The 27926-nt window shown below is 43.1% G+C and overlaps 1 protein-coding gene across 1 annotated transcript in view; it reads left to right on the top strand.

The window, feature by feature from the left end:
* The window catches only part of GABBR2 (gamma-aminobutyric acid type B receptor subunit 2), a 369323-nt gene that overhangs the window by 188371 nt on the left and 153026 nt on the right, over positions 1–27926 (top strand). Inside the window, exons 5-6 of the mRNA XM_024996226.1 lie at positions 10726–10791; positions 26501–26701. Of these exons, the coding sequence (XP_024851994.1) occupies positions 10726–10791; positions 26501–26701 (267 nt within the window). The remainder of the gene's footprint in view (positions 1–10725; positions 10792–26500; positions 26702–27926) is intronic.

Genomic DNA, 27926 nt, shown 5'->3' with positions numbered 1-27926 from the left:
GGTTCTGAGAGAGGGTTCCAGCATCACATAAGCCCGGGAGACAGAGCCAAGGACAGCACGCTCAGTCTCTTGGCAAAGGCTCCCCTCAACATGGAGAGCTCTTCCCTCACCACCTGCGTAGCTACTTCTCAAACCTTCCTCTAGTCTTTTCTCAGTTGTCCCCCTTTCCCAGAGGCTTTATTTAAAATTTAAATCCCGGCCCCTCACACTCCCACTCCCCCTTTCTGTTAATTTCCCCCATTTCACTGATGGATATCTGTATCAGTTTCCTGGGGCTGCCATAACAAAGCACCATAAACTAGGTGGCTTAAAACAACAGAAGTTTATTCTCTCACATCTTAAGGACAGAAGACCAGGGTCAAGATGTTGGCAAGCCCATGCTCTATAGCAGGCTCAGGGACTCTTCCGTACCTTTCTCTAAGCTTCTAGTGTCAACTGGCAGTCCTTGGGATTCCTTGACTTGCAGCTATGTAACTCCTTTGCCTAAACTGACATTTCCCCTCTTTCCCTTCACATATTTTTCTTCTTAGGAAACTGGTCTTGGAGGATTAAGAGCCTGCCCTGCTCCATTATCACCCTACCTTAACTGATTTCATCTATTAATACAATGAGGCTGTTTTCAAATGAGGTCACGTTCTGAGGTATCAGGGGTTAAGACTTCAACATATCTTTGGGAGATGCAGATCACCCCACAGCAATATCTGACCTCCTGTTCATTTTTCCCAGTTGTTTTGCCGTCTGTCTCTCCCCACTAGGATGATAGCTCTAGGAAGCAGCAGTTTCTGTATGTCTGGATCACTGTTTTATTCCCCACCACCTGGAACCAAGCCTAATTTGCTCGACAAATTTGCTGAGTGGGCATAAACCAAATACAAATCTGGACAGACAAAGCCAACAGAACACAAGGATAAAACACTCAGAGAAAAGTAACTTCTGGAGAGCTCAGAGAAGAAGCAAATATCTGGTGGGATAAGATAGAGAAGGAAGTACAGCGGACAAGGAAGAAAACTAAATAGTGACTGCTGCTGCTAAGTCGCTTCAGTCGTGTCTGACTCTGTGTGACCCCATAGACGGCAGCCCACCAGGCTCCTCCGTCCATGGGCCTTTCCAGGCAAGAATACTGGAGTGGAGTGCCATTGCCTTCTCTGAAATAGTGACTAGCAGAATTAAAATCTGCTTTGGAGGTAGTAGAGAGCAGAGTTAATGCCACGAAAAATAAAAATCAATAATATGCAGGACAAACTTGAAATGCTTTCCCAAAATTTAGAGGAAATGGTCAAAGAGATCAATCTAATGAGAGGAAAGATAAGTTATGGACACTGGAGAAGAGAGATGCTGAGGGAAAGCTGGGACAAATGAAACAGAACCAAAATCTAAAACAAAATAGGCACCCGAGTATCAATAAGTTCAGCTACCACCCAGATCGTCCATTCTCCATGGAAAGGAACCGGGGGTCCTTGGAGAAATGGCTGACCTGGGATTGGGACAGGAAACATACCAAATGATCCTGGAGCGTCCTGTAGTGCCGTAAAGTTGAGGACGTGCTCAAACCACATCAACAACACACACTGAGTTGGAGGGGGAGTGGTGTCAGAATTGTTCACCAGCCAAATGAAGTAGCCGCTGAAAGAGCTCCCAATGGCCAGAACTGAAACATTTGAGCAATACAGTAAAAGTAGTATTGGATTATAACCCAAAGTATAAAACAAAAGCCCATGACTGAGTAGGTAAATGGGAGAGAATATACAAATCTTCTGTGCCAAAGAATTCCAAATAATATGTGTAGATATTTCAGGCCCAAGGAAATGGAGCAGAAGTACCCACTTGTTAAGTGTCTTCCTTCCAAAGAGCACAGGATGAAAAGGGGGAAAAGAAGAGTAACTTTAGAGTGGAAGAACCTGACCAGTGCTACCTTGGCCAAGTGACCAAGGTCAGCATTTACATGGTAAGTCCTGTTGATAGTATATACCTTTGATATGATCCCCCAAACCTATAAACCCAGTCTAACTGAGAAGTGAATTCTGGTTGAAGGCCATCCTGCAAAATACCTGACCAGTACTCCTCAAAACTTTTTCGGTCTTCAAAACTAAGGAATGCTTAAGCCAAAATGAGCCTACAAAGACATGACAACAATATATAATGTGATATCCTGAATGGGATCCAGGAGGAGAAAAAGGACACTAGAGAAGAAAAAAAACAACAACTAAGAGTATCTGAATAAAGTATGAGCTTTAGTTAATTATGAATGGATATTGATTTATTAATTGTAACAAATGTACTATATTAAAGTAAGATGTTAATAATAGGGGAAACTGGGTGAGAGACATATAGACATTCTCTATACTTTCTTTGTGATTTTTCCATAAATCTAAAACTATTCTCAAGATATTTATTTAAAAAAATAAGCAATGAACTTAAGAGGATTCAAGAGAGAACTCCTAGATGGGACCATACAAAATTGCCACTATTGAACCATTTTATAACTACAAAGTCAACAGTTTCGTAAGGAAATACATAGACTGTATGTGCAGGCTAGCTGGCCTTTCTACATTCACCAATTCTACATTTCACCAACTCTACAGAACTGGTGAAAAGAGAGTCATACCCAGACACATTTTGTCAAAAGTTTTGAAATACAAACACAAAAGGGAAAATCTACAAGTACCTAGGCCAGAAAAAAAAAAAAAAAGAATTGCCCACAAAGGTGCAAAACCAGTCTACCTCGACTCCCCTGCAGCATTCAATCCCGGAAACAACGGAGCAGCTAGGAGACATTTTCCCACATGTGAGGTTCACATGATGTACTACTAGCCAGGTGCCCTTGAAGTTAACCCTTGAAGTCCTATGTCAGCCTGCCTTGAACAACAGCTAACTTTATAGCTGAGGTCATGACAGAAGCAGGTGAGCAGGGATCATGGAAACTGTAGAAAGAACTAAGTAGTTGTTATAAAAGTACATGCAGATGCAGAAGTTAATTTTGAAAGCAAACATGAATATACATATAATGCAAATAAATACTGTAATAACAGTAGTTGAGATATCTCAACAGTAGTTGAGATATAAAAACCCAAATTCCATTAACAGAGGCCAAAATGTGAGTAAAAAAAAAGTCCTGATCTTAATTAGAAGTGGGGCTCAAAAGAGACTATTTTGCTTATGATTTTCATAATTAGAAAAATATAAGTTTAAAAGGCTTTGAATAACTTAATAGCAAATATGTTAATACTATAACATAAGCAGAACCCAAAGCTCTTGAAACACAGAAGATAAAAGCAAAGAAAATCTAGTCCACATATCAAAAAACAAAGCAAACATGAAAACCAGAAAACATAAACTAATACTGAGAATCAAATATAATCATTCTAACCAGAAATTCAAATAGGTCAAACTCCCTATGAAGAGGCAAAGACTTTCAGGTTGTGTTTTAAAGAACTAGCTATAGTTATATTTACAACACAGTGACACAGAAAGGTCAAAGGTAAAAGGTCAAGCAAATGTATATCAAGCAAACCAAACTGAAGCAAGGATCCGGTGTTCACATTAGAATACAGAGTATTCAAGGTACAGGCATTGACCAGGATTAAGTGGTTTTCTATAGATAAAGGTACAGTTCACCCTGAGAATAGCATACTCATGGACCAGTATTGCTCTAAAGTACATCTCACTGAAATATATAAAGAATGGCCTGTTAAAATACCAAGAAGAAGTGACACAAACACGGTAGTATTGGGAGCCACAACATGTTTCTCTCAATCTTGGACAGATCAGCCATTCAAAAATAAGCAAGAACGTAGAGGAACTGAATAATGGGATTAATCAGGCTGATTTAGCAGATATGTATCAAAGTTTGTCTAAAAGAAAGTCAGGAAATAAAACCATCTCTGTGAGTTGAAGACCCCAGACCTTTAAGCTCACTCTGGATGGACCTGTTTTGATCAGGAATGTTTAATGTAAATGGTCACCAGGCTGGGCTAGGAGGCCACCCCTCACAGGGCCCTGAATATTTCCGTGGTGCCCATGCTGAAGCACAGGATGGTGTTGGGGAGAACACCAGGCTCCAGATGTACCCTGTGTTCATTTTGAAGCCACAGAACGCATTCCAGGACATAGTACAGCATAGGGTTCTTCTGTCTTGGTGCAGAAAGAATTCAATCAGAGACAGAGTGACAGGTAAGGGAAGAGTTTTTAGTATAGGGTGCTGTGAGAGACACAGCTGGGCAGGCAAGGGAGTGTGGCACTGAGAACTTACTGGGCTCTGGTTTTATAATCAAAGGGAAAGTGAGGAGGTGGAGAAGGCCACCTTCTTCCTTGTACTTGAGTAGACGTCAAGCTTCCACCATCAGTTCTTTCTCCACGTTGGGTAGGGGAGTTTTCTTGTCCCTGCATAGTCGAACTAGGACTGTCGTGGAGCTATGAAAATGAGCAGGAAGGTGGTAAAATATACTAAAATATGGTAAATCATCTCAGGTTTCGGTTTAAGACCATCTTTTCCCTATATTTTTGTTTTTAATGTGTACAGAGGATCATGTCCTAGAAGTCATTAACTTACCTACCTCACTGGGCAGGATGTGGGTCTTATGCCACCACTGTTTTGTTGTTTGGGGGCACTTCTCATGATTCTGTTGCATTCATTGTTAAGCAAGACTGCTCTCTTGATGGATCAGTCACTTACAAGATCTCCCATACTTTTTTCTTTATTTATGATCCTTTAGTGGGATTAACTGTTTAATTGCCTACTTTGTCCCTTTACGTTGTCCCTATCAATTTCAGGAGCAGCCACCAACCCATCATTCAGGATTCAGACTCCAGGGAAATCTCCCTGTTTTATAAATCAGATGACTGGCAACCTTAATTCCATCTGCAACATTAACTCCCCCTTGCCGTGTCATAGCATGTCCCCAGCTTTCAGGGATTTGAACATGGACATCTTTGGGAAGCTATTACAGGAAGGCCACAAAGACAGGTCTTGAGGAGGACTGTTCCCCACTTTGCTCCATGGGAAAGTCCTAGTGGGAATTACTCCTTACCCCACGGGCCAGAAGCCCAGCCTGACTGCCTGAACTTGAGGTTCATACAAGTACCCCAAGGGGACTTGAAGCTACAGAATAAATGTGGTGCATCTTCCCAGCAGGCCGGCTTTTCTCAGAGACATGGGAAGAAAAGCATTATTTTTATCTTCAGATGAACATAGATATGTTATCAGAATGCTAAATATACATGAATTTTCAAGATAAAATGATAAACTTTAAAGAAGTACCATGCTTCACCAGGGCTGCTAGGGCTGTTCCCTCTTTCACTCCCATCCTTAAGAGAATATGGCTTCTGATTCTCTGCTTTTGGGGAAGGAAAAATAGTCTAAGAAAAACTAATTTTAGCTAAATGAAAGAGAATACTCATTCTGGGTGTGGAATCAGTCTGTCAGAGCCAGGGGGAACTTTGGAAAGCATCTAGGCAAACCCTCTCAGGCTTACCCCAAGGTCTCGAGACCAAAGTGAGGGGGCAGGAGCAGGCCTGGGCTTCTGACCCTTTCACCAGTGTGCCCACTGTCTCAGGCCAGGCCGCCTCCCAGCCCACATCACGGCTGGCCTCTAATAGCTCAGCCATCTTGTGCTCATTGCACGGCACCCCTTTCTACAACATTGAAGATGGTATCTTTTGATTTTTCAGCTACCTAGTGGGTAGAGTAAGCTGTAGAAAGCCAGGAAGCTATTAAACATGGGCTTAGACAGATGCTCAGGTGTCAGGAGACATCAGATAACTCACAGGTCAGTGTCAGGATCAACCGTCACCTTCTAGCAGAAACCACACACTGCTATCACAGGGAAGCAAGATGGGTGGCTTACTGCTTTCCTGCTCTTTTACATGCACATCAGCTATTTTAATGTCTCAGGATTGCATTTTCCCCTCAAGTCCTTCCACTTCAAAATCCAGGGTACTTTTGTCATTGCAGCAGACTGGGTGTGGAGCCCCAGCAGCCCAGGCCCTGGGGGGTTGGCCTTCTCAGCTCAGGAGGGAATATATAGGAATTAGTGGTCAAATGCTTGGGCTCTGGGGCCAAACTCACCTTGGGTCGAGGCCAAAGCCACCACTTCTTATCCCTGTGACCTGATGTCTTAGGTTGAACTCCCTAAAAACAGAGTCTGAGACCTTTGTGAAAGAGATTTATCAAGAGTGTGCTCAGGAGAAGGGGAAAGAAGTGGGGTAGGGCAAGAGGGGAGCTAGGTCAGAATGTATGGCTGGTGACTGGTTTAACCCAGCCCTGCTGGCTCTCTGGCACACAATCTGCACCACAGAGCTGGTCCCCTTTCAACAAGGGGGCTGGAGTTTCCTACCGTGTGAGTCAGTCACTGGCTGCTACGGAGGGTGAGGTGCAACATGACCTTCCAGGGCCTGGAAGCTCCCCTTGGCTGAGGGAAGTTCTCCAGGAAAGGGAGAGACCTGGTGGCAGCCCACCCTCACTGCAACTGGGTTGGTGCTCCAGCCCCGAGGAGAGGGTGCCATAGGACCTCCAGCATATGCTGTGCCTAGGCTGTGCACTTAAGGCTCTGGGGCTCAGTTTGCACATGAGACTGTCCAGCGTGGGCATAATAATAGCACCTACCTCCTAAGGCAATAGCTAGAAAGAGTTCAGGAGCTGTCATTTGTGAGGGTTATACACTAGTCCTTTGAATTGAGTCATGCTTCTTAAGTGTTATTTTTGTGTGAGATTTTAGCTCCCTTTAAGGGCCCCAGAGACAAAGGGCTTCTTTCTAGACAACAGATGAGAGGAGCCAAGAAAAAGGAAAGGAAATCCACCCAAGGATTGGACTGAGTACGCCTTCTGGGGCCTCCCACCCAATGGCTGCTCCCTTCCACATGTGCACTCGCCTGTGAGTGTGGCCTCCGCTACCATCCATGACCGTAGATCTAGCCCTCTAAGAAGAAGCTGTCATTTGTCTGATCTCAGGACATCTATGTTCACGCCAGACAGCCCCCTGCAGGGCCAAGCAAAAGTCCATGGTGGAGACTTCTGAGACCCTGCCCTCTGCCACCTCCAGGGTCTCTAATGTCACAGCACTGTTGTGCATGCTCATCCTCAGACATGGTCATGGCTGTCCTCCCCTACCCTCTGGCAATCAATCCTCCAACTGCCCCCGAAGCCCTTTCACCTATAGAGAAGAGTGCCTTTATACCCCTGGCAGGGAGATGGGTGGGCATGGCCAGAAGCGGGTCCTCTGCCAGCAAAGCTCTTTCCTTTCTTGGGATTTTAAGGAAACCATATAAGTTATACAACATTGAAAAGTGTGATTCTGGAACTTTTGTGATAGTGTGGGTGCGTTAAAATTTTTAAGAGTCCCCCAATCCAAAATCTTTCCCTTCACCCCTGAATCTTCCCCTTCACCCCTGAGTCTTCCAACAAACTGCTACTCCAGAAAGAACAACCAGGTATATCTGCAGTTTTTACACTCTCAGGAGAACTCCTCTGCCCTGGGAGTACACATATCCCATTTTGAGAACACCTTCAACTCTTTATTCTTCTCAAGGCACCCCTCCCAAGTATCACTCTAGTCACATTTCCCATTGTCCTCGCCCAACCCTTGATCCAGGCTCCACCTGCACCAATTGCTGGCTTGTCCTCTTTTCCCCTAGATTTTGCAGCACCTTGCCCTTTACGCACCACTAGAATCAGAGTGGGTGTGAATATCTTCCTGCATCAAGTGCAACCTAGCCCTGGATAGGCTCTTTCTCCAGGGCCCTCTAATGGTCAGGATGATTTTAGAATCCAAGGTGAGAGTGCTGGCTTTGGGGTGCTGTGCTGGATTTGGGAAAGCCTTTTGCATCTCTAGGAAGGAGTTAAGTAGATCCGTGATCCCTTGGGTCCCAGGAGAGAACTTCACAGAGGAGAAAGTGGCCCAAGCCTGGTGGGACAGGGATGGTTTCTCCAAGTAGGAGCTCATGAGCAGGAAGGGAGAGCAGCAGCCCTCCAGGCAGAATGGGTTGGGTGGGAGGGAATGGCATTCTGGATGCGTGAACTTATATAAAGAAAGAGAGGATGAGTGAGAAAGTGGATGAATGAGTGAGTGAATGAATGGATGAATGTATGGCAGACATTCTAAGAGAACTTAAGGTGGTTCATTCTCTGGGATGTGGAGGTATAGCAAGAAATGTGATTATTGAAAAGAGCAGGAGTGAGTTGGTAAAGAATCTGAGATGTTCTAAGGAGCTCAGAGTTTGATCTGTCAAGGTCTAATCCATGGAAAGATTTTACACAATCAGATTTGAATTTTGGAATGATTCCCTTGTCTGCTCTGTGGAGACTGGATGGATGGGGCAGAACTAAAGGCAGAGAGATCCAGCTGGGAGGCTGTAGTGGTTCACCAAGTAGAGAGTGATGGTGGCTCAACCCAGAGCAATGGGGCTGGAGAGACCAGAGTGATTCAGGAGCTAGTGAGCAGAGAGAACCAACAGGCCCTGGTTATGGCTAGGATGAGAGAACCTCAGGTGGCTCCCAAGTTTCTGATCTTAGGGAGTGGGAGGTTGGCAATACCATTCTAGAGATAGGCAGTACAGGAGGAGGAAAGAGGCATTTTGGGAATAATGGTGAGTTCACTTGGGACACGTTGAGCTTCAGGTGCCTGGGAGAATCCACGTGGAGGTATCCAAGGGACAGCTAGAGAAAAGGCGGCTCAGGAGAGAGATTTGGGAGTCCACAGCTTTCAGAGGGGAGTTGTGGCTGGGGTCATGAATGAGGTTGCTCAGGGAGAGGGATGAGGGGGAGAACTGTATGGAACACCAGCATTAGGGGTGAGCAGAAGGATGAGGGGCTGATTGAGAATCTGAGCAGGAATGACCAGGAGGCAGGAGGGAGCATCATGGAAGCCAGCAACAGGGGGCAGAAGAGGGTTCATTAATCATGAATCCTACAACCACCAGGTCAGCTAAGGAGTGTTATGCCTGTTTCAGACATGAGAAAATCGAGGCTGCAGGAGATTAAAACCCAGGGTCATGTACCTGGTAGGTGCTGGAGCTGGGATGTCAGCCAAGGTCTCTCTGACTCCCAAATCCAATAAGCTGTTTCTACTGTACCATGTTTAGCAACACAGAGCTTGGCACAAAGTAGATGCTTCATAAATGTTTGTTGGATGGATATGGATAGGTGAATAGAGTTAGCAGCAAGAGACTCTATAAAAAATTTAACAAATAAGCAGAAAGACCCTGAAGTGTCCCAGGAGCAAGGCCACAGAACGGAAGCAGCTTAGAACTTTTTATAGCATTGCAGACGTGGTGATGACAAAGGCTTGCCTTCCTTCGACTGGGCTCTGTTAAAGATCTTTTAAAGTCCTTTCAGAGCAAGTTTTTTTTTTTTTTTTCGTCTTTCCATTCTTGCTTGCAAACGAAGGATGATTTTAGAATCCAAGCCTTTTTTATTTTGCTAAAGTACATGATGAGTAAAATGGCCTCCCAGTCAGCACTTTCCAATTTTGAAAGATGCTAAAAACTGATCTTTAAAGGGATGTTTCTCTTCTTTATGCATCAAAGAGCCTTGCGGCCTGCTGGGAAGGACGGGATAAATGTCAGGAAGGTAGCGTCACCTGCAGGGCTGAGTCTCGGTGCAGAGGGTAGGACTGCAATTGGGAGCAAGCGTGTGGTTGAAGCCTGGCTGTCTCCAGGAGACTGCCTGTATATCCTCTTTCTGCCTGTTCTCCATGGGGCAGGGCCCAGCCTGGATCCCGTCCCCTAGAAAGCAACCAAGAACCCCTTACCCTGACCCAGGAGAGAACTTCAGGAAGACACTCAGTAAATCTTTGTTGAATGAATAAATGAGTCAAAGGACCTATGGTGAGGCTTCCCAGGTGGCACTAGCAGGAAAGAACCCACCTGCCAACGCAGGAGACATTAGAAATGCAGATTCGATCCCTAGGTCTAGAAGATCCCCTAGAAAATGAAATGGCAGTTCACTCCAGTATTCTTGCCTGGAGAATCCCATGGACAGAGGAACCTGGTGGGCTGTACAGTCAATGGGGTCGCAAAGAATCGGACACGACTGAAGCGACTTAGCATGCAGCACAGGACCTATGATACAGTATATACCTATTAACCCCATTGAGGTAATAAGATAATAACTATTTATAGAACGTTTGAATATAGATTTTCCTTTGAAATAAAAAGAGAAGCATGGGTTGGGAGAAGGTTATAAAAAACTTACTGTAGCTGGGGGTTTCCTCTTTGTCAGGAACTATGGTAAGCACTTTATAAGGATAATTTCATTTAGCTGTCTAAGTAAGCACTGTAAGTAAGTTATTCCCATCTTGCAGATGAGGAAATTGAGGCCAAGTTGGGGAAAAGAGCCACTTGATGCCACCCGAGTGGAGCTGAGATTTGAACAAAGCTCAGAACTTGAAGAGACTCTTAAATGCCTTAATTGGGAAGCTCTGTGGACTCCTGGAAGGTGGAAAAGCCTAGCATACTGAGAGGTGGGGTGTTGACTGGGAACTTGTTTCTGCTGCCAACTACCCTGGGGACCTTGGAAGTTCCTTTCTCTCGTCTGGCCTCAGTTTCCCTAAGTGTAGAGTGAGGTTGGAAAGCAGGCGCTGTGTCAGTGTCCCCCAGTGTTTGCCTGCTCTTGCTGGAGGACAGCAGGGAAGCTGAGGCCCTTCCGAGCCATTCGCTTCGACCTGTAGCCTGTGACCTCCTGGGCTGTGCCGATCACGTGCTCACCTCCATATCCGTGTCTTCTGTCCACAGGGCAATGACGTGCGGATCATCCTCGGCCAGTTTGACCAGAATATGGCAGCAAAAGTGTTCTGTTGTGTAAGTAACACTTTGGTTGTGTCCTTTGTGTCTTTGGGGAGGTTCATGAAGCTTCTTCTTGAATTCATTCTTACTGCCTGATCCTTAAATAGCATCATAGTGTTATGGAAAGATGCGGGGTCTGGCCGCTCGCTGCTCAAAAGCCAATAAACAGACCAGGTTGGTGGAAGGGAAAGTTTGCTTTATTTCAGATGGCGGCAACTCGGCAGGAGGGTGGATGTCTGTCCAAAGGCCAGCTCCCCACCACTGACAGTCAGTGGGGAAGCTCTTTTATAGACAGATGGAGGGGGCTACATTCAGAAACAGCATAGTCAGCTCTGACAGTCATCATCAAATTGGTCATCAGAGGTCTGACCTGTGTTATCTTGGTTGATTGGGTACAATTAATCTTCAGTTCCAAGGTCTGTTTGTTTCCATTTCTTTGAGGCCATTTCTTAGAATTATGTCGTGGATACAGTCTGGTCATCCTGTGGTTAACTTCTCCACCTGGGGTTACAGTATCTATAAGACAACTCACAGGATATGGCTCAGAGTATTATCTATAGCCCTTGAGAAGAAACTAAAGGTCCTTGACTGTGCTTCATAAGTACATTATTATTATATGGTCTTCTTTGACTGTTTTCCTTTGATTCTGCTTGGTCTCATTTCTCTAATTAAACTTATTCTTTGACCAAAGTTTTCCACAGACAAAAGGCAGGCGGGGGACATGGAGTGGGCAAGGACCATAGGGTCCTGATCCATTTCAACAGGACCAGAGCCTGGCGTGTTGGAAGCAGAGGTGTTATTCTCACTGCTCTTTTCGGGGAGCTAAAACCCCTGGGCTCAGAACAGTTCAGTTGTGGAGAAACCAGGAACCTCGGTTTACTAATCCACTAACCCACTGTCTGGAGAAGGCAATGGCACCCCACTCCAGTACTCTTGCCTGGAAAATCCCATGGATGGAGGAGCCTGGTGGGCTGCAGTCCATGGGGTCGTTAGGAGTCAGACACGACTGAGCGACTTCCCTTTCACTATTCACTTTCATGCATTGGAGAAGGAAATGGCAACCCACTCCAGTGTTCTTGCCTGGAGAATCCCAGGGACAGGGGAGCCTGGTGGGCTGCGGTCTCTGGGGTCGCACAGAGCCGGACACGACTGAAGCGACTTAGCAGCAGCAGCAGCCCACTGTCTAACCATTGCCTTTGTGCTGCCAGCTAGTTCTAAGTCTCCTCAACCCAGCTGTGTTTAATGGAGCAGCGCTGTGTGCACCACACAGGGGGAGACACAGGATTCCAAGGTGGGACGGGGGCGCCTCAAACCCCTTCCTGCCCTGTAAGCCGGGCTCAGAGTGTCAGGCTTAGCACAAACCATCAACCTTTCACTATTTACCACCAAATCCTTTTCATTGTCTGGTGTGTGATAGATGACAAAGTACATTTTTCAACCTTTTATCATTTAAGCTTTTCAGTAACCAAGTGAAGCTACTATTGTTACCCTTGTTTTATAGATGAGGAACTAGAGGTCCAGAGAGGTGGAGGGGCTTGTCCGAGGGTAGAGCCAAGACTCCATCCCCGTTCACCTGATTCCCAATCAGATCCTCTTTTCTCCACACGATAGTCTAACCTGAGCACATGTAAGAGTTCTAACACGGGAACTATGTCTTTTTATTTTGATGCCCTGGCTCCCCCTCCTGCACCCTAGGGTCAAGAGAGAAGTCAACAGAGTGAGAGCCTAGTCACATGAGTCATTGTCAACCCAATAAGTTCCTCCTCTTAGAATGAGGTTATTCTAGGTCTCGTCTCTAGTGATGGGCCACAGGCCTCTGTTTTCTTTGACCTTTTTTCAGTAACTTGGATGTGATTATAAAAATATGCTTATAGGAATTTTAGAAGTTATGAACTATGTTGGAAGATAGATCCAGGGTGCAAAGAACCTTACCAAGCTGGAATGTTTGGTTAAATCTAGGAAGGCTAAATCTAACTCAGGAGACCCGGGTTCGATCCCTGGTTCGGGAAGATCCCCTGGAGGAGGAAATGGCAATCCACTCCAGTATTCTTGCCTGGAGAATCCCATGGACAGAGGAAGCTGGTGGGCTACAGTCCATCGGGTCACAAAGAGTTGGACGCGACTGTGCGACTAACATACAATAGAAGGTTATATTAGAACAAACTGGGCTGCCTGTGTCTGAGGTGGTAGAGGCACAGCTGAGGAGTACTGTGCATGTAGAGCAAAAGATACTTGGAGTATCAGGTGACCTCAAGGTTACCGTGAGTAACCAGTGTGAGCACAGCCGGCAGGAAGCCAAGGTGGCCATCTGGCTACACACCCACACCAGGGTGGGTGGTCTCTCAGCCGTCTGCTGTAGAGGCCCCACCCAGGGTGTCCTGCTCAGCTCCTGGTGCCCTGTTTTAGAAGAGATGAAGGAACTGAGAAGAGGCCAGGAGTGAGGAGAGAGCAGTGGCTGGAAAACACAGTCATACAAGGATGTTTCCTTGTGAAGGCTCAGGAGCAAAGTGGGAACCGCCCGATCTCTCAAAATAGAAGGGAGGAGGCAGAAGCTACTGGCTGCCGTTTCAGGGACGTCTCTTGAGTTTAGCACTTAGCGCTCAAAAGTCAGTCTGCTTGGGCTTGGACCACTGGTCTGCAGCTTAGTAACTGAATATGAGCTTGTTGACACTTTCTGAATCTCAGTTTTCTCATCTGTAACATGGGGATAATAATAACACCTGTCTCATAGGGTTGTTGCAGAGATTAAATGAGCAAAAACACTTTGCATAATGCCTGACATACAGTGAACTCTCCACAGATGTCAGCAATATTTTTTTGTTTATGTAGGTTTCTGAGGATGGAATGAACCACCGTTGGGCTGGCAAGGTTACTAACTGGTAAACTTTACAAGATTGTGTTAAGCATCCTATGTCTCAGTTAAGGATTACAAGGAGTTTTTCATATGAAAATCTAAGGAGGAGCAAGAGAAAAATTGAAAAAACAGAGCAAATTGATTTAATACATTTTACTTCAAACTCATAATACCTCACATGTTACCATCTAAGGTCCAGAAATGGCCCATTTGAAAAAGGAAAATAATGCTCCAAATTAGAAGACATAAATATTTAGAGAAGAAGATGAATTTTATCCCCACATATCCCCAAAGCCTTGTAAACAACTGGCACACAGTAAGTGATTATTGATCCAATAGGAAAAATAAATCAATAAAAATGACCCAGGAAGACGTCACACTGGGCCCTGGCCATCTCCTGTTTGTACAAAATGTAGACAGACCTCCTGTTCTGATTTGAGCCAAACCCTAAGCCAAGGTGTGGCTGTGATTTCCCTCCGTGCTGGGATTATTTTCCGAGTGGCATTTCCAGCAGTGTGGTTTCCATTTCGGAACAGACGGCGTGGCTGTCTCCCTCTTGAACAAAAGCCCCAGGCTGCTTGCCTTCCACAGCACGGGACATCGTCTTACCTTCTCATCCCCACTTTCCTCTTCCTCTTAGACGCTGGGCATTTTGAAGGGGCCTTTCTCTTAAAGTCTTTGCTGGCAGCTTCATTCATTGAGTTTCAGAAGTTTTGTGTTTGGCATTTATTCCGTGTGTCAGATCCTCAGATGGACCTCCCGGTCAGGATTTTCCATCTTACATGCTTACGAAGGAGCTCTTCTGGCAGGCATGGAAGATTCCAAGGAGAGTCTGCTCAGTGTCTTCACACTGGATCAAGACTCTGGCGTATGGTGGAGGGAGAGGCTGCTTAGAGCAGAGATGCAGGGCCTTGCTGCCTGTGTCAGGGTCAGGGTCCAGGCGCAACCGGATGGAGACAGCCGTGTCTTTGCCATCCAAATGCCACATGCAGTGCAAACTTTGCAGCATGTTGCTGTGTGTTCTTGAGATTGGACCTGCCACCAATGAGAGGGCAGAGTCCAGCAAATGCAAAGCCTCTTTATAGCCCTCTGGCAAAATGTTCACTTTGGCTCCAGCAAAGGATGAGCGTGACCTGTCACTTCTCTCTGCTTGGTGGTCTGTTCTAAATTCTCGAGCATTCTGACCTGGGTTCTGGTTTTAGTTCTGCCAGCTGTGTGACCTCAGACAGGCCACTGTGGAACTCCAGTCCCCAGCTGCCTCACTCCTAAAGTGGAAGCGATGACCTCTGTCTTATGTGCCTCAGTGGATGGTTGAGAGGCTTAAACAAGGTCACCAGAGGATGACCATCATCCCAACTGTGAACTGCGTTACTGATGTGAGGATTTATTGCTATTGTGGTTGTGAAATGCCTGTAAAAGGGAAATATCCTTCTTGCATGGGGAGGTGAGAAGGCAAAAGGAAACTTAATAAAAAGAGGAAATTGGATTTTAAAATTACCTCATGGCCACCTGTCTGCAGCTAATGGGAACAGAGTGGTTCATGGGACTGAAGAACATGGGCTTAGGACGGCCCATCATTACCTGGCAGGGCTGTTTGGTGGCCACAGGGCCTGAGACCTACTAGAGGTCTACTAGAGGCAAAAAAAAAAAAATGAAAAGCAAGGCGACCAAGTCAACTGAAAGTGTGTTCAGTCACTCTACAGCCAGTTATGGACGTCCTTTATACATCAGGCACTGTGCTCAGCACTGGGGACCCTGGGAAGAGCAGACACCACCCCCCACACCACCCCAAAACTCCCTATTTGGCAACGGAGACAGACAAAGATTCTAGCAGCTTGTTAAAGGTCAGTGTCCCACAATCTCAGCTCTTCTGAACGTGGGAATGCTGAAATGGAGGCCCGGAGGCTCCTCTGCAGTTGCTGTAGACATTAGATGCTATATTTAAGCCCAGTCCACCTCCCTTGCAGGAGAGCCTTTTAGACCCTCACTCAAAACCCGTGTACTTTTTTTCTGCGCATGTGTTTAACAATCCCTGCTTTCCATAGCAATTTAAAAGCAGCAGATTCGGAGTGGGGAGAGGGATTTAATGACAGTGAAAGTGACAGCCTAGACCTGACAGTTGGGAAGGAGACAAACCCATCAAAAACGGATCAAAAGCTCCAAGAACAACAGTCTGGGGCCATTTGGTATTTGGACCGATCTTCCCTATGTTCAAAAGTATCACTGCCCATAGCCCAAACAATGGCTAATGTTCAGAATAAAGCCTTGAGTTACCAAAATGAGAATGGGATGAGAAGGAGCAGCTGAAATGTTCCTGCACATAGTCTTGGCCAAGCATGTACACATATTACCTCATTTATTATTGTTGTTATTATTTTATTGAAATATAGTTGATGTACAATGTTGTATTAGTTTCTGGTATACAGCAAAGGATTCAGTTATATATACATTTTTTCATATTCTTTTCCATTGTGGTTTATTATAGGATATTGAATATAGTTCCCTGTGCTATACAGTAGGAGCTTGTCATTTATCTGTTTTATATATACTAGTTTGTATTTGCTAATACCAAACTCCTAATTTATCCCTTCCCCCTTCCCCTTTGGGTAACCATAAGTTTATTTTCTATGTCTGTGAGTCTGTGTCTGTTTTATAAGTAAGTTCATTTGTATCATATTTCAGATTCCACGTATAAGTGATATCATATGGTATTTTTCTTTGTCTGACATTTCACTATAGTATGAAATCTCTAGGTTCATCCATATTGCTGCAAATGGCCTTATTTTATTCATTTTTAGGGCTGAGTAATGTTCCATGTGGTACACATGGTATATCTGTACCACATCTTTTTTTTTTCGATGTTGAGTCACATCATGATTTTTATATTATTAAAACTGTGATGTAAGAATTAAAAGTGAAGGGTTTTTTTAAATTTATTTATTTTAGTTGGAGGCTAATTACTTTACAATATTGTAGTGATTTTTGCCATACATTGATATGAATCAGCCATGGGTTTACATGTGTTCCCCATCCTGAACCCCCCTCCCACCTTCCTCCCCATCCCATCCCTCTGGGTCATCCCAGTGCACCAGCCCTGAGCACCCTGTCTCATGCAATGAACCTGGACTGGCGATCAATTTCATATATGATAATATACATGTTTCAATGCTATTCTCTCAGATCATCCCACCCTTGCCTTCTCCCACACAGTCCAAAAGACTGTTCTATACATCTGTGTCTCTGTTGCTGTCTCGCATACAGGGTTATCATTACCATCTTTCTAAATTCCATATATATGTGTTAGTATACTGTACACTGTTTTTCTTTCTGGCTTACTTCATTCTGTATAATAGGCTCCAGTTTCATCCACCTCATTAGAACTGATTCAAATGTATTCTTTTTAATGGCTGAGTAATATTTCATTGTGTATATATGTGCCACAGCTTTCTTATCCATTCATCTGCTGATGGACATCTAGGTTGCTTCCATGTCCTGGCTATTATAAACAGTGCTGCAGTGAACATTGGGGTATATGTCTCTTTCAATTCTGGTTTCCTTGGTGTGTATGCCCAGCAGTGGGATTGCTGGGTCATATGGCAGTTCTATTTCCAGTTTTTTAAGGAATCTCCACCCTGTTCTCCATAGTGGCTGTACTAGTTTGCATTCCCACCAACAGTGTAAGAGGGTTCCCTTTTCTCCACACCCTCTCCAGCATTTATTGCTTGTAGATTTTTGGATAGCAGCCATTCTGACCGGCGTGAGATGGTACCTCATTGTGGTTTTGATTTGCATTTCTCTGATAATGAGTGATGTTGAGCATCTTTTCATGTGTTTGTTAGCCATCTGTATGTCTTCTTTGGAGAACTGTCTGTTTAGTTCTTTGGTCCATTTGTTGATTGGGTCATTTTTCTGGAATTGAGCTGCAGGAGTTGCTTATATATTTTTGAGATTAATTCTTTGTCAGTTGCTTCATTTGCTATTATTTTCTCCCATTCTGAAGGCTGTCTTTTCACCTTGCTTATAGTTTCCTTCATTGTGCAGAAGCTTTTAAGTTTAATTAGGTCCCATTTGTTTATTTTTTGCTTTTATTTCCAATACACTGGGAGGTGGATCATAGAGGATCCTGCTTTGATTTATGTCAGTGTTTTGCCTATGTTTTCCTCTAGGAGTTTTATAGTTTCTGATCTTACGTTTAGATCTTTAATCCATTTTGAGTTTATTTTTGTGTACAGTGTTAGAAAATGTTCTGGTTTCATTCTTTTACAAGTGGTTGACCAGTTTTCCCAGCACCACTTGTTAAAGAGATTGTCTTTTCCCCATTGTATATTCTTGCCTCCTTTGTCAAAGATAAGGTGTCCATAGGTGTGTGGATTTATCTCTGGGCTTTCTATTTTGTTCCATTGATCTATATTTCTGTCTTTGTGCCAGTACCATACTGTCTTGATGACTATAGCTTTATAGTAGAGCCTGAAGTCAGGCAGGTTGATTCCTCCAGTTCCATTCTTTCTCAAGGTTGCTTTGGCTATTTGAGGTTTTTTTGCATTTCCATACAAATTGTAAAATTATTTGTTCTAATTCTGTGAAAAATACCATTGGTAGCTTGATAGGGATTGCACTGAATCTATAGATTGCTTTGGGTGGTATACTCATTTTCACTATATTGATTCTTCCAATCCATGAACATGGTATATTCCTCCATCTATTTGTGTCCTCTTTGATTTCTTTCACCAGTGTTTTATACTTTTCTATATATAAGTCTTTTGTTTCTTTGGGTAGATATATTCCTAAGTATTTTATTCTTTTCGTTGCAATGGTGAATGGAATTGTTTCCTCAATTTCTCTTTCTGTTTTCTCATTGTTAGTGTATAGGAATGCAAAGGATTTCTGCAACTTTACTATATTCATTGATTAGCTCTAGTAATTTTCTGGTGGAGTCTTTAGGGTTTTCTATATAGAGGATCATGTCATCTGCAAACAGTGAGAGTTTTACTTCTTATTTTTCAATCTAGATTCCTTCTATTTCTTTTTCTGCTCTGATTGCTGTGGCCAAAACTTCCAAAACTATGTTGAATAGCAGTGATGAGAGTGGGCACCCTTGTCTTTTTCCTGACTTTAGGGGAAATGCTTTCAATTTTTCACCATTGAGGATAATGTTTGCTGTGGGTTTGTCATATATAGCTTTTATTATGTTGAGGTATGTTCCTTCTATTCCTGCTTTCTGGAAGGTTTTTATCATAAATGGATGTTTAATTTTGTCAAAGGCTTTCTCTATTATCTATTGAGATAATCGTATGGTGGTATATTACGTTGACTGATTTGTGAATATTGAAGAATCCTTGCATCCCTGGGATAAAGCCCACTTGGTCATGATGTATGATCTTTTTAATATGTTGTTGGATTCTGTTTGCTAGAATTTTGTTAAGGATTTTTGCATCTATATTCATCAGTGATATTGGCCTGTAGTTTTCTTTGTTTGTGGCATCTTTGTCTGATTTTGGTATTAGGATGATGTTGGCCTCATAGAATGGGTTTGGAAGTTTACCTTCCTCTGCAATTTTCTGGAAGAGTTTGAAAGGGATAGGTGTTAGCTCTTCTCTAAATTTTTGGTAGAATTCAGCTGTGAAGCCGTCTGGTCCTGGGCTTTTGTTTGCTGGAGTATTTCAGATTACAGTTTCAATTTCCATGCTTGTGATGGGTCTGTTAAGATTTTCTATTTCTTCCTGGTTCAGTTTTAGAAAGTTGTACTTTTCTAAGAATTTGTTCATTTCTTCCAAGTTGTCCATTTTATTGGCATATAGTTGCTGATAGTAGTCTCTTATGATCCTTTGTATTTCTGTGTTATCTGTTCTGATTTCTCCATTTTCATTTCTAATTTTGTTGATTTGATTCTTCTCCTTTGTTTCTTGATGAGTTTGGCTAATGGTGTGTCAATTTTATCTATCTTCTCAAAGAACCAGTGTTTAGCTTGTTGATTTTTGCTATGGTCTCTTTTGTTTCTTTTGCATTTATTTCTGTCCTAATTTTTAAGATTTCTTTCCTTCTACTAACCCTGGGGTTCTTCATTTCTTCCTTTTCTAGTTGCTTTAGATGTAGAGTTAGGTTATTTGTTTGACTTTTTTTCTTGTTTCTTGAGGTAAGCCTGTATTGCTATGAACCTTCCCCTTAGCACTGCTTTTACAGTGTCCCATAGGTTTTGGGTTGTTGTGTTTTCATTTTCATTCATTTCTATGCATATTTTGATTTTTTTTATTTCTTCTATGATTTGTTGGTTATTCAGAAGTGTGTTGTTTAGCCTCCATGTGTTGAAATTTTTAATAGTTTTTTTCCTATAATTGAGATCTAATCTTATTGCATTGTGGTCAGAAAAGATGATTGGAATAATTTCAATTTTTTTTAATTTACCAAGGCTAGATTTATGGCTCAGGATGCGATGTATCCTGGAGAAGGTTCCATGTGCACTTGAGAAAAAGGTGAAATTCATTGTTTTGGGGTGAAATGTCCTGTAGATATCAATCAGGTCTAGCTGGTCCATTGTATCATTTAAAGTTTGTGTTTCCTTGTTAATTTTCTGTTTAGTTGATCTATCCATAGGTGTGAATGGGGTATTAAAGTTTCCCACTATTATTATGTTATTGTTAATTTCCCCTTTCATACTTGTTAGCATTTGCCTTACATATTGCAGTGCTCCTATGTTGGGTGCATATATATTTATAATTGTTATATCTTCTTCTTGGATTGATTCTTTGATCATTATGTAGTGGCTTTCTTTGTCTCTTTTCACGGCCTTTATTTTAAATTCTATTTTATCTGATATGAGTATTGCTACTCCTGCTTTTTTTTGTCTCCATTTGCATGAAATATCTTTTTCCAGCCCTTCACTTTCAGTCTGTATGTGTCCCTTGTTTTGAGGTGGGTCTCTTGTAGACAGCATATATAGGGGTCTTGTTTTTGTATCCATTCAGCCAGTCTTTGTCTTTTGGTTGGGGCGTTCAACCCATTTACATTTAAGGTAATTATTAATAAGTATGGTCCCGTTGCCATTTACTTTGCTGTTTTGGGTTTGAGTTTATACACCCTTTCTGTGTTTCCTGTCTAGAGAAGATCCTTTAGCATTTGTTGAGGAGCTGGTTTGGTGGTGCTGAATTCTCTCAGCTTTTGCTTGTCTGTAAAGCTTTTGAATTCTCCTTCATATCTGAATGAGATCCTTGCTGGGTACAGTAATCTGGGTTATAGGGTTTTCTCTTTCGTCACTTTAAGTATGTCCTGCCATTTCCTTCTGGCTGCACCACATCTTTGTTACCCATTTACCTGTCTGGATATTTAGGTTACTTCCGTGTCTTGCCCATTGTAAATAAGTAGTACTGCTATGAACATAGGGGTTCTATGTATCCTTTATTTTATTCATTTGTTTTAAGCTTTAAGTTTGTATTTTATACAAAGAGTATAGTTGCTTTGCAATGTTGTGTTAGTTTATGCTGTACAGCAAAGTATTATCAGCTATATATATATATATATATATATACATACATACATATACATATATAGGGGTGCATGTGTCTTTTCAAATTAGATTTTTCTCCAGATATATGCCCAGGACTGGATCATACCTTACCTGCTTCCTGGGAAATCTATATGTAGGTCAAAAAGCAACAGTTAGAACTGGACATGGAACAACAGACTGTTTCCAAATTGGGAAAAGAGTATGTCAAGGCTGTATATTGTCACTCTGCTTATTTAACTTCTATGCAGAGTACATCATGTGAAATACTGGGCTGGATGAAGCACAAGCTGGAATCAAGATTGCCAGGAGAAATATCAATAACCTCAGATATGCAGATGACACCAACCTTATGACAGAAAGTGAGAAGGAACTAAAGAGCCTCTTGACGAAAGTGAAAGAGGAGAGTGAAAAACTTGGCTTAAAACTCAACATTCAAAAAACTAAGATCATGGCATCTGGTCCCATCACTTCATGGCAAATAGATGGAGAAACAATGGAAACAGTGACAGACTTTTTTTCTTGGGCTCCAAAATCACTGCAGATGGTGACTGCAGCCATGAAATTAAAAGATGCTTGCTTCTTGGAAGAAAAGCTATGACCAACCTAGACAGCATGTTAAAAAGCAGAGATATTACTTTGCTGACAAAGGTCCATCTAGTCAAAGCCATGGTTTTTCCAGTAGTCATGTATGGATGTGAGAGTTGGATCATAAAGAAAGCTGAGTGCAGAAGAATTGATGCTTTTGAACTGTGGTGTTGGAGAAGACTCTTGAGAGTCCCTTGGACTGCAAGGAGATCCAACCAGTCCATCCAAAAGGAAATCAATCCTGAATGTTCCTTGGAAGGACTGATGCTTAAGCTGAAACTCCAATACTTTGGCCACCTAATGCGAAGAACTGACTCAGATGAAAAGACCCTGATGCTGGGAAAGATTGAAAACAGAAGGAGAAGGGGATAACAGAGAATGAGATGGCTGGATGGTATCACCAACTCTATGGACATGAGCTTGAGCAAGCTCCGGGAGTTGATGATGTATAGGGAGGCATGGGGTCGCAAAGAGTCGGATACAACTGAGCGACTGAACTGAACTGATAACAATTCTATTTGTGTTTTTTTAAGGAACCTCCATACTATTTTCCATGGTGGCTGTGCCAATTTACATTCATACCAACAGTGTTAGAAAGTTCCGTTTTCTCCACATTCTCTCCAGCATTTATTATTTGTAGATATTGTAAATATAATGTTGTTTGTATTTTAGTGATGACCATTCTAACCATGTGATGTGAAATCTTATTGTTTTGATTCACATTTCTCTAATAACTAGTGATGTTTAGCATCTTTTCATTTGCCTATTGGCCATTTGTATGTCTTCTTTGGAGAAATGTCTATTTAGATCTTCTGCCCATTTTTGATTAGGTTGCTTTTTTGTTCCTCATTTAATTTCTACACCAACCCAATGAGATGGGCTTTGCTTTCCAAAGGCTACAGGTGAGAAAAGCAAGATCCGAGGAGTTATGGGCCAGATTACCCAGATGCTATGTGGCACAGAATTGGCTTGACTATAGTCTTCTTTTCCCCAGGAGATCAGTGGAAAAAATTTTATCTTCATCAAAATTGACTAATGTTCTTAACAAAATATGTTGTCATTCAAATGGACTGAGCTTCTGTGGAAAATTCACTCACAAGGAACACCTAATAGAACAGTGGCAGGTCAAACAGCTATCACAGCAGATTCCTGGGATGCTGCTTCCAAATGATCACCTGGTCTTTGATCTCAGCTGCTGCTGCTGCTGCTGCTAAGTCGCTTCAGTCGTGTCTGACTGTTCAACCCCATAGACGGCAGCCCACCAGGCTCCCCTGTCCCTGGGATTCTCCAGGCAAGAACACTGGAGTGGGTTGCCATTGCCTTCTCCAGTGCATGAAAGTGAAAAGTTAAAGTGAAGTCGCGCAGTCGTGTCCGACTCTTCGCAACCCCATGGACTGCAGCCTACCAGGCTCCTCCGTCCATGGGGTTTTCCAGGCAAGAGTACTGGAGTGGGGTGCCATTGCCTTCTCCGTTCCTTCTCCAGAGAGGAATGCAAATCTGCCTTTGTGTCTGATGAAAAGGCCTCCTCATGTTGTCTCTCTGTCTATTGGCTCTTACTTACCATATATTCTTAATAGGTGGGGCTATCTTGCCTCACCTTTTAAGATTGAGAAAACTTAATTCCCTGGTGGCCTGGTGGTTAAGGATCCTGGGCTTTCACTGCTATGGCCCCGGTTCAATCCTTGGTTGGGGAACTGAGATCTCACAAGCTGAGTGATGTGGCCAAAATAAGAAAAGATTAAGAAAGATTCAGAAAAGTTTTACTTTGTTTTACTAAGAATGGAAGGAAATTAAAACCAAAAAAAAAAAAAAACCCATTGACTTTGGGTCTTGTCCTCTTGACTTAACTGAATGTGTTTGGGCAAATTCCTCAATCTGTAAGACTCAATTTCTTTGTCTATAAAATAGAGATAATAGCATACACGTCATAGGGCTATTGTGAGAATAAAATAAGATACTGTATATAAATGACCAAGCGCATAATAGGGGTTCAATATATGTGAGTTCCTCTCTGCCAGTGAAAGGTGAGAGTTGTGAAGTCTCCCATGTTTTGAGTGAGTGAGTGCTAAGTTGCTTCAATCATGTCTGACTCTTTGCGACCTTATGGACTGTAGCCCACCAGGCTCCTCTGTCCTTGGGATTTCCCAGGCAAGAATACTGGACTGGGTTGCCATTTACTGCTCCAGGGGATCTTCCTGACCCAAGGGTTGAACCCGCATCTCCTGTGGCTCTTCAATTGCAGGATTCTTTACTATGACACAAGGGAATCCCCCTCACAGGTTTGACCACTGATTAAATAACCTGGAATCATTGGAATGACTCTTTTGTTCAGAGGTTTAGCCCCCAGCCAGGATCTGGGATTATCTTTAGAAAACAAACAAAAAAAAAGTTTCTGTGGGCTAACCCCCATTTATTAGAGGGGAGCCCAGGTGGCTGCCTTCTTTTGTTGAACTGCGGTTTTGTTATGTGATTGTAATATAAGGGCTGTGTTTTTCTACAACAGCTTTGATTGGGGCAAGAGTATAATGTAGTTGCTGGGAAAATGACTACGATCTGAGGCTGCATCATGAAAAGTACAGTGTCTAGAATGAGGGAGGTGAAAGTTCCGTATCACTGGAGGATTCTAGAGAACAGGAAATGTGATCATTGACTTGAGATAGTTGAAGAGCTGTTTTATGAAACAGTCTCAGTTTACTCTGGAGTCTTCACTGAATCAATGAATAGAGGCCATGGAGATGGAATCTGAGCTTAAGTTAAGGAACAAATATTCTAATTCACCTTTACCCCCAAGCAGATGCTGCACACTCCAGGCTGGGCTTTTTCGGGTGTTGAGAGAATTTTAGAATTGCCTCCCCAGATGTAGGGATGAAAGGAACACTTCTGCTTATCATGGACTTGATAATAACTGTTCTGTACCAGACAGAATAGGGGCTCTAGCCCACCTTTCTGGGCAGACCCTGGCCTAGCATGCTACAGCCTAAGTGGAGGGCAACCAAAACCTCCCAGGCATCCAGAACCATCCTACAGGCTCCTCTCTCCATACCCTCTTGGCCTCTATGCTGTCTTTCTTGTAAGTCAAGGAACATAAAGGATGTAACATGAATTGTTTTCCCCATGTGTGCTCCTAACATAGGTAACTCCCCAGGAATGAATTGCTGGATTGCTTTAGGCTCACATTTTAAAAGTATGCAGTTCATTACAGCACACCTAGAGCATTTGCATAACCATCACTCTGTAGTCACATCCGGGCGTTTTGATTCCTGAGAGGGCTGTGAGCTCTACTCAAAAACTCCATTCTGGACTCAGCTTTGATGGAATGTGACATTCCTACACTTTGGGACTTTCTGGGTGCATATAAGCTATCAAAAAGCATGTTTTTCCTGATGTAAAATCATCACAGTAAGAATTAAAGCCAAGTGGGGGTGTATGAGAACAGTCTGACAATTTTTTGCTTAAATGGGAGTTAGGCAGTGTGGCTTTGCAGCATAAGAGGAGGAGACCTAGGTTCCAGACTCTATGACCTTGCAAAAGTGACTTTCCCTCTCTGGTTCCCAATTTCTTCATCTCTAAAATGAGATTAAATAAACTTTGCCCAGACCATCTCAAATGGTGAACATGAAGAACCAATAAGATGGGCGTAAAGCATATAAATATAAGGGACTTTTTTTAGGATCTGGATTTATGCCCACCATGCTTTGGGTAAAGATTCAGAGGGATGTTCAGTTTGCCAAGTGGCATCTTACATAAGTTGCATGCTTACATTAAATTTTCTTGGCCCCCTTGCAAAATTGTTCCCCCCTGAGTTATATTTTAAGATTATGATCCCAGCTTTTCGTAAAAATCTATACAAAAATAGCCTTATGAAATCTGTTTGTTGTGGGGACACTGTTGATACCATGCTAGCTAATTTGACAGTATCCTCCATATGAGGCTTTTTTTTTTTTTTAGGGATTAAAGCCTAGAAAACATTTTGCGTCCTTGAGAGACTGGTGTTTTTTCTCCTTAGTGAAAGTGAGAGCTCTGTAATTAATATCATTGCCCTTTTCTCTTGGGCTGCCAGGAAGGTCATCACCTATAGCGTTGGAACCTTCGGTGGTCTCATCTATCCTCTGTTCCCTTTACCTCCAGTAGTGTTAGTCACTTAGTCGTGTCCTACTCTTTGTGGATCTATGGACTGTAGCCCGCCGGGCTCCTCTTTCCTTGGGTATTCTCCAGGCAAGAATACTGGAGTGGGTTGCCATGCCCTCCTCCAGGGGATCTTCCCCACACAGGGATTGAACCCGGGTCTCCTGCACTGCAGGCAAATTCTTATTTGTTATTGTTGTTGTTCAGTCGCCAAGTCATGTCCGACCCCATGGACTGCAGCACACCAGGCTCCTCTGTCCATGGAATTCTCCAAGCACAAATACTGGAGTGGGTAGACTCCAGGGGATCTACCTGGAGGGATCTACCTTCTCCAGGGGATCTTCCTGACCCAGGAAGATACCACCAATAAGCATATTACCTCCAGTAAGCATATTATAATTTATATTTTCCCAAGCACTTACGTTTTCATTTTTATTCAGTGTTTTATTATTTTAGTATACGTTTCCTATAAACTACCTTGGATACCTTGAGAGATGATGATGAGGAGACCAAGCAAGTAATGGAGAAATTAACAAATCCTCTGGTATGAGGAAGCCCGAGTCCCCCCACCCCTCCACCCCTACCTTTCCCACAGGTTTCAAAGCTTTGAAAAAAATGTTTGTCTCTTGGTGCCTTCATGATCAACCCATCTCTTGCAGGCATATGAGGAGAATATGTATGGGAGCAAATACCAGTGGATCATCCCAGGTTGGTATGAGCCTTCCTGGTGGGAGCAGGTGCACGCAGAAGCCAACTCCTCCCGTTGTCTCCGGAAGCATCTGCTTGCTGCCATGGAGGGCTACATCGGCGTGGACTTTGAGCCCCTGAGCTCCAAGCAGATCAAGACCATCTCTGGGAAGGTCAGTGCCATGTTGTCCAGTGATGTCTGCAGAAAGTGCCCAGATCTTGTTCTGGCCTTTGCTGTGTGATTTTGAGCAAATCATTTGACCTCTCTGAGGCTCTATTTGTTATTTGTTATAGGAGTATAAACAAATCTTGTATTTGTTAAAGGAGTATATCTGGCTGTCTCCCTCTTCTAGGGAATTGTGGGAATCAAATGAGGTAAGGGTGCTTTCTAAGCACATAACATGGTGTAAGGGATGGAGTCATGACTGTTATAGTACCAACTGCAGGCATTGACTTTCAGACGAGACCACCATTTCATCCCCTGTACCCTCTGACCTGGAATGTCATTTCTCAGTCTCATTGATGCTCCTGTCAGCCTGGAGGAGAAAAATAACCCCTCAAGTAGACTTGGGGAAACAGGTACTGAAGACCAGAAAGACTGGTCCAAACCCCAGTTTTGCCACTTACCAGATGTGTGACATTGAGCTTGAGTTTTCTGAGCTGCTGTTTTTTTCATCTGTATCGTGGCAGTGCAAATATCCTCCTCTGGGGTCAAAAGGAGGACTGGTTGGCAGGTTGTGCAATGTGGCTGGCATGATGCCCAGCACCTTGTGCTGTCATAGCTGGGAGGAGGACCTTGGCAGGGTGCTTACGTCCTCAGGCCTCCACTAGGGATGTTCCCATTAGGGATGACTAACCCCTGGCATGCTTTTATCATAGGGCTGTGAGAGAACAGGTAGCATGGTGTATGTAAAAGTATTTCCAAAGTGTACTATTCTCTATCATTGAGAGCATTATCAAGAATTGGATGGTGACAGCCCCAGTGACGATGGCAACATCCATCTCTCAATTCTAACCACCAGCCAAAGTTTAGTACAGCAGGGCACATGATTCTTTTCTGTCTCCTCTGATCTCAGATTTTTAAATCCTCCACCCACCTTCAATTTCACTTAAAGAATCAGTTTCATAATAAAGTAAATATATATAATATATATTTATTTAGTTTTATCCATTATTTATTCTCAATCAGAGCCAATACTACAAGAATGATTTATTGATTTGTCCAAAAATGGCAAATCATTAGGACACATTTTATAAGCAGCTCTTTAAATCATGTGGCACCTGAGAGGGTCTGGAAAAACATTCTGGGTAGAAAATGTTGAAAGAAGTATTTTCATGCCTCAGTCAGTGACCATATAAAGTGTTGGGACATGCTGAATAATGAGTAGAAACAACTTA

The sequence above is a fragment of the Bos taurus genome, chromosome 8, assembly GCF_002263795.3.
Source record: "Bos taurus isolate L1 Dominette 01449 registration number 42190680 breed Hereford chromosome 8, ARS-UCD2.0, whole genome shotgun sequence".
Classification (NCBI taxonomy): domain Eukaryota; kingdom Metazoa; phylum Chordata; class Mammalia; order Artiodactyla; family Bovidae; genus Bos; species Bos taurus.
The sequence above is the reverse complement of the archived record's forward strand: the minus strand, read 5'-3'. Positions and strand labels throughout refer to the sequence as shown.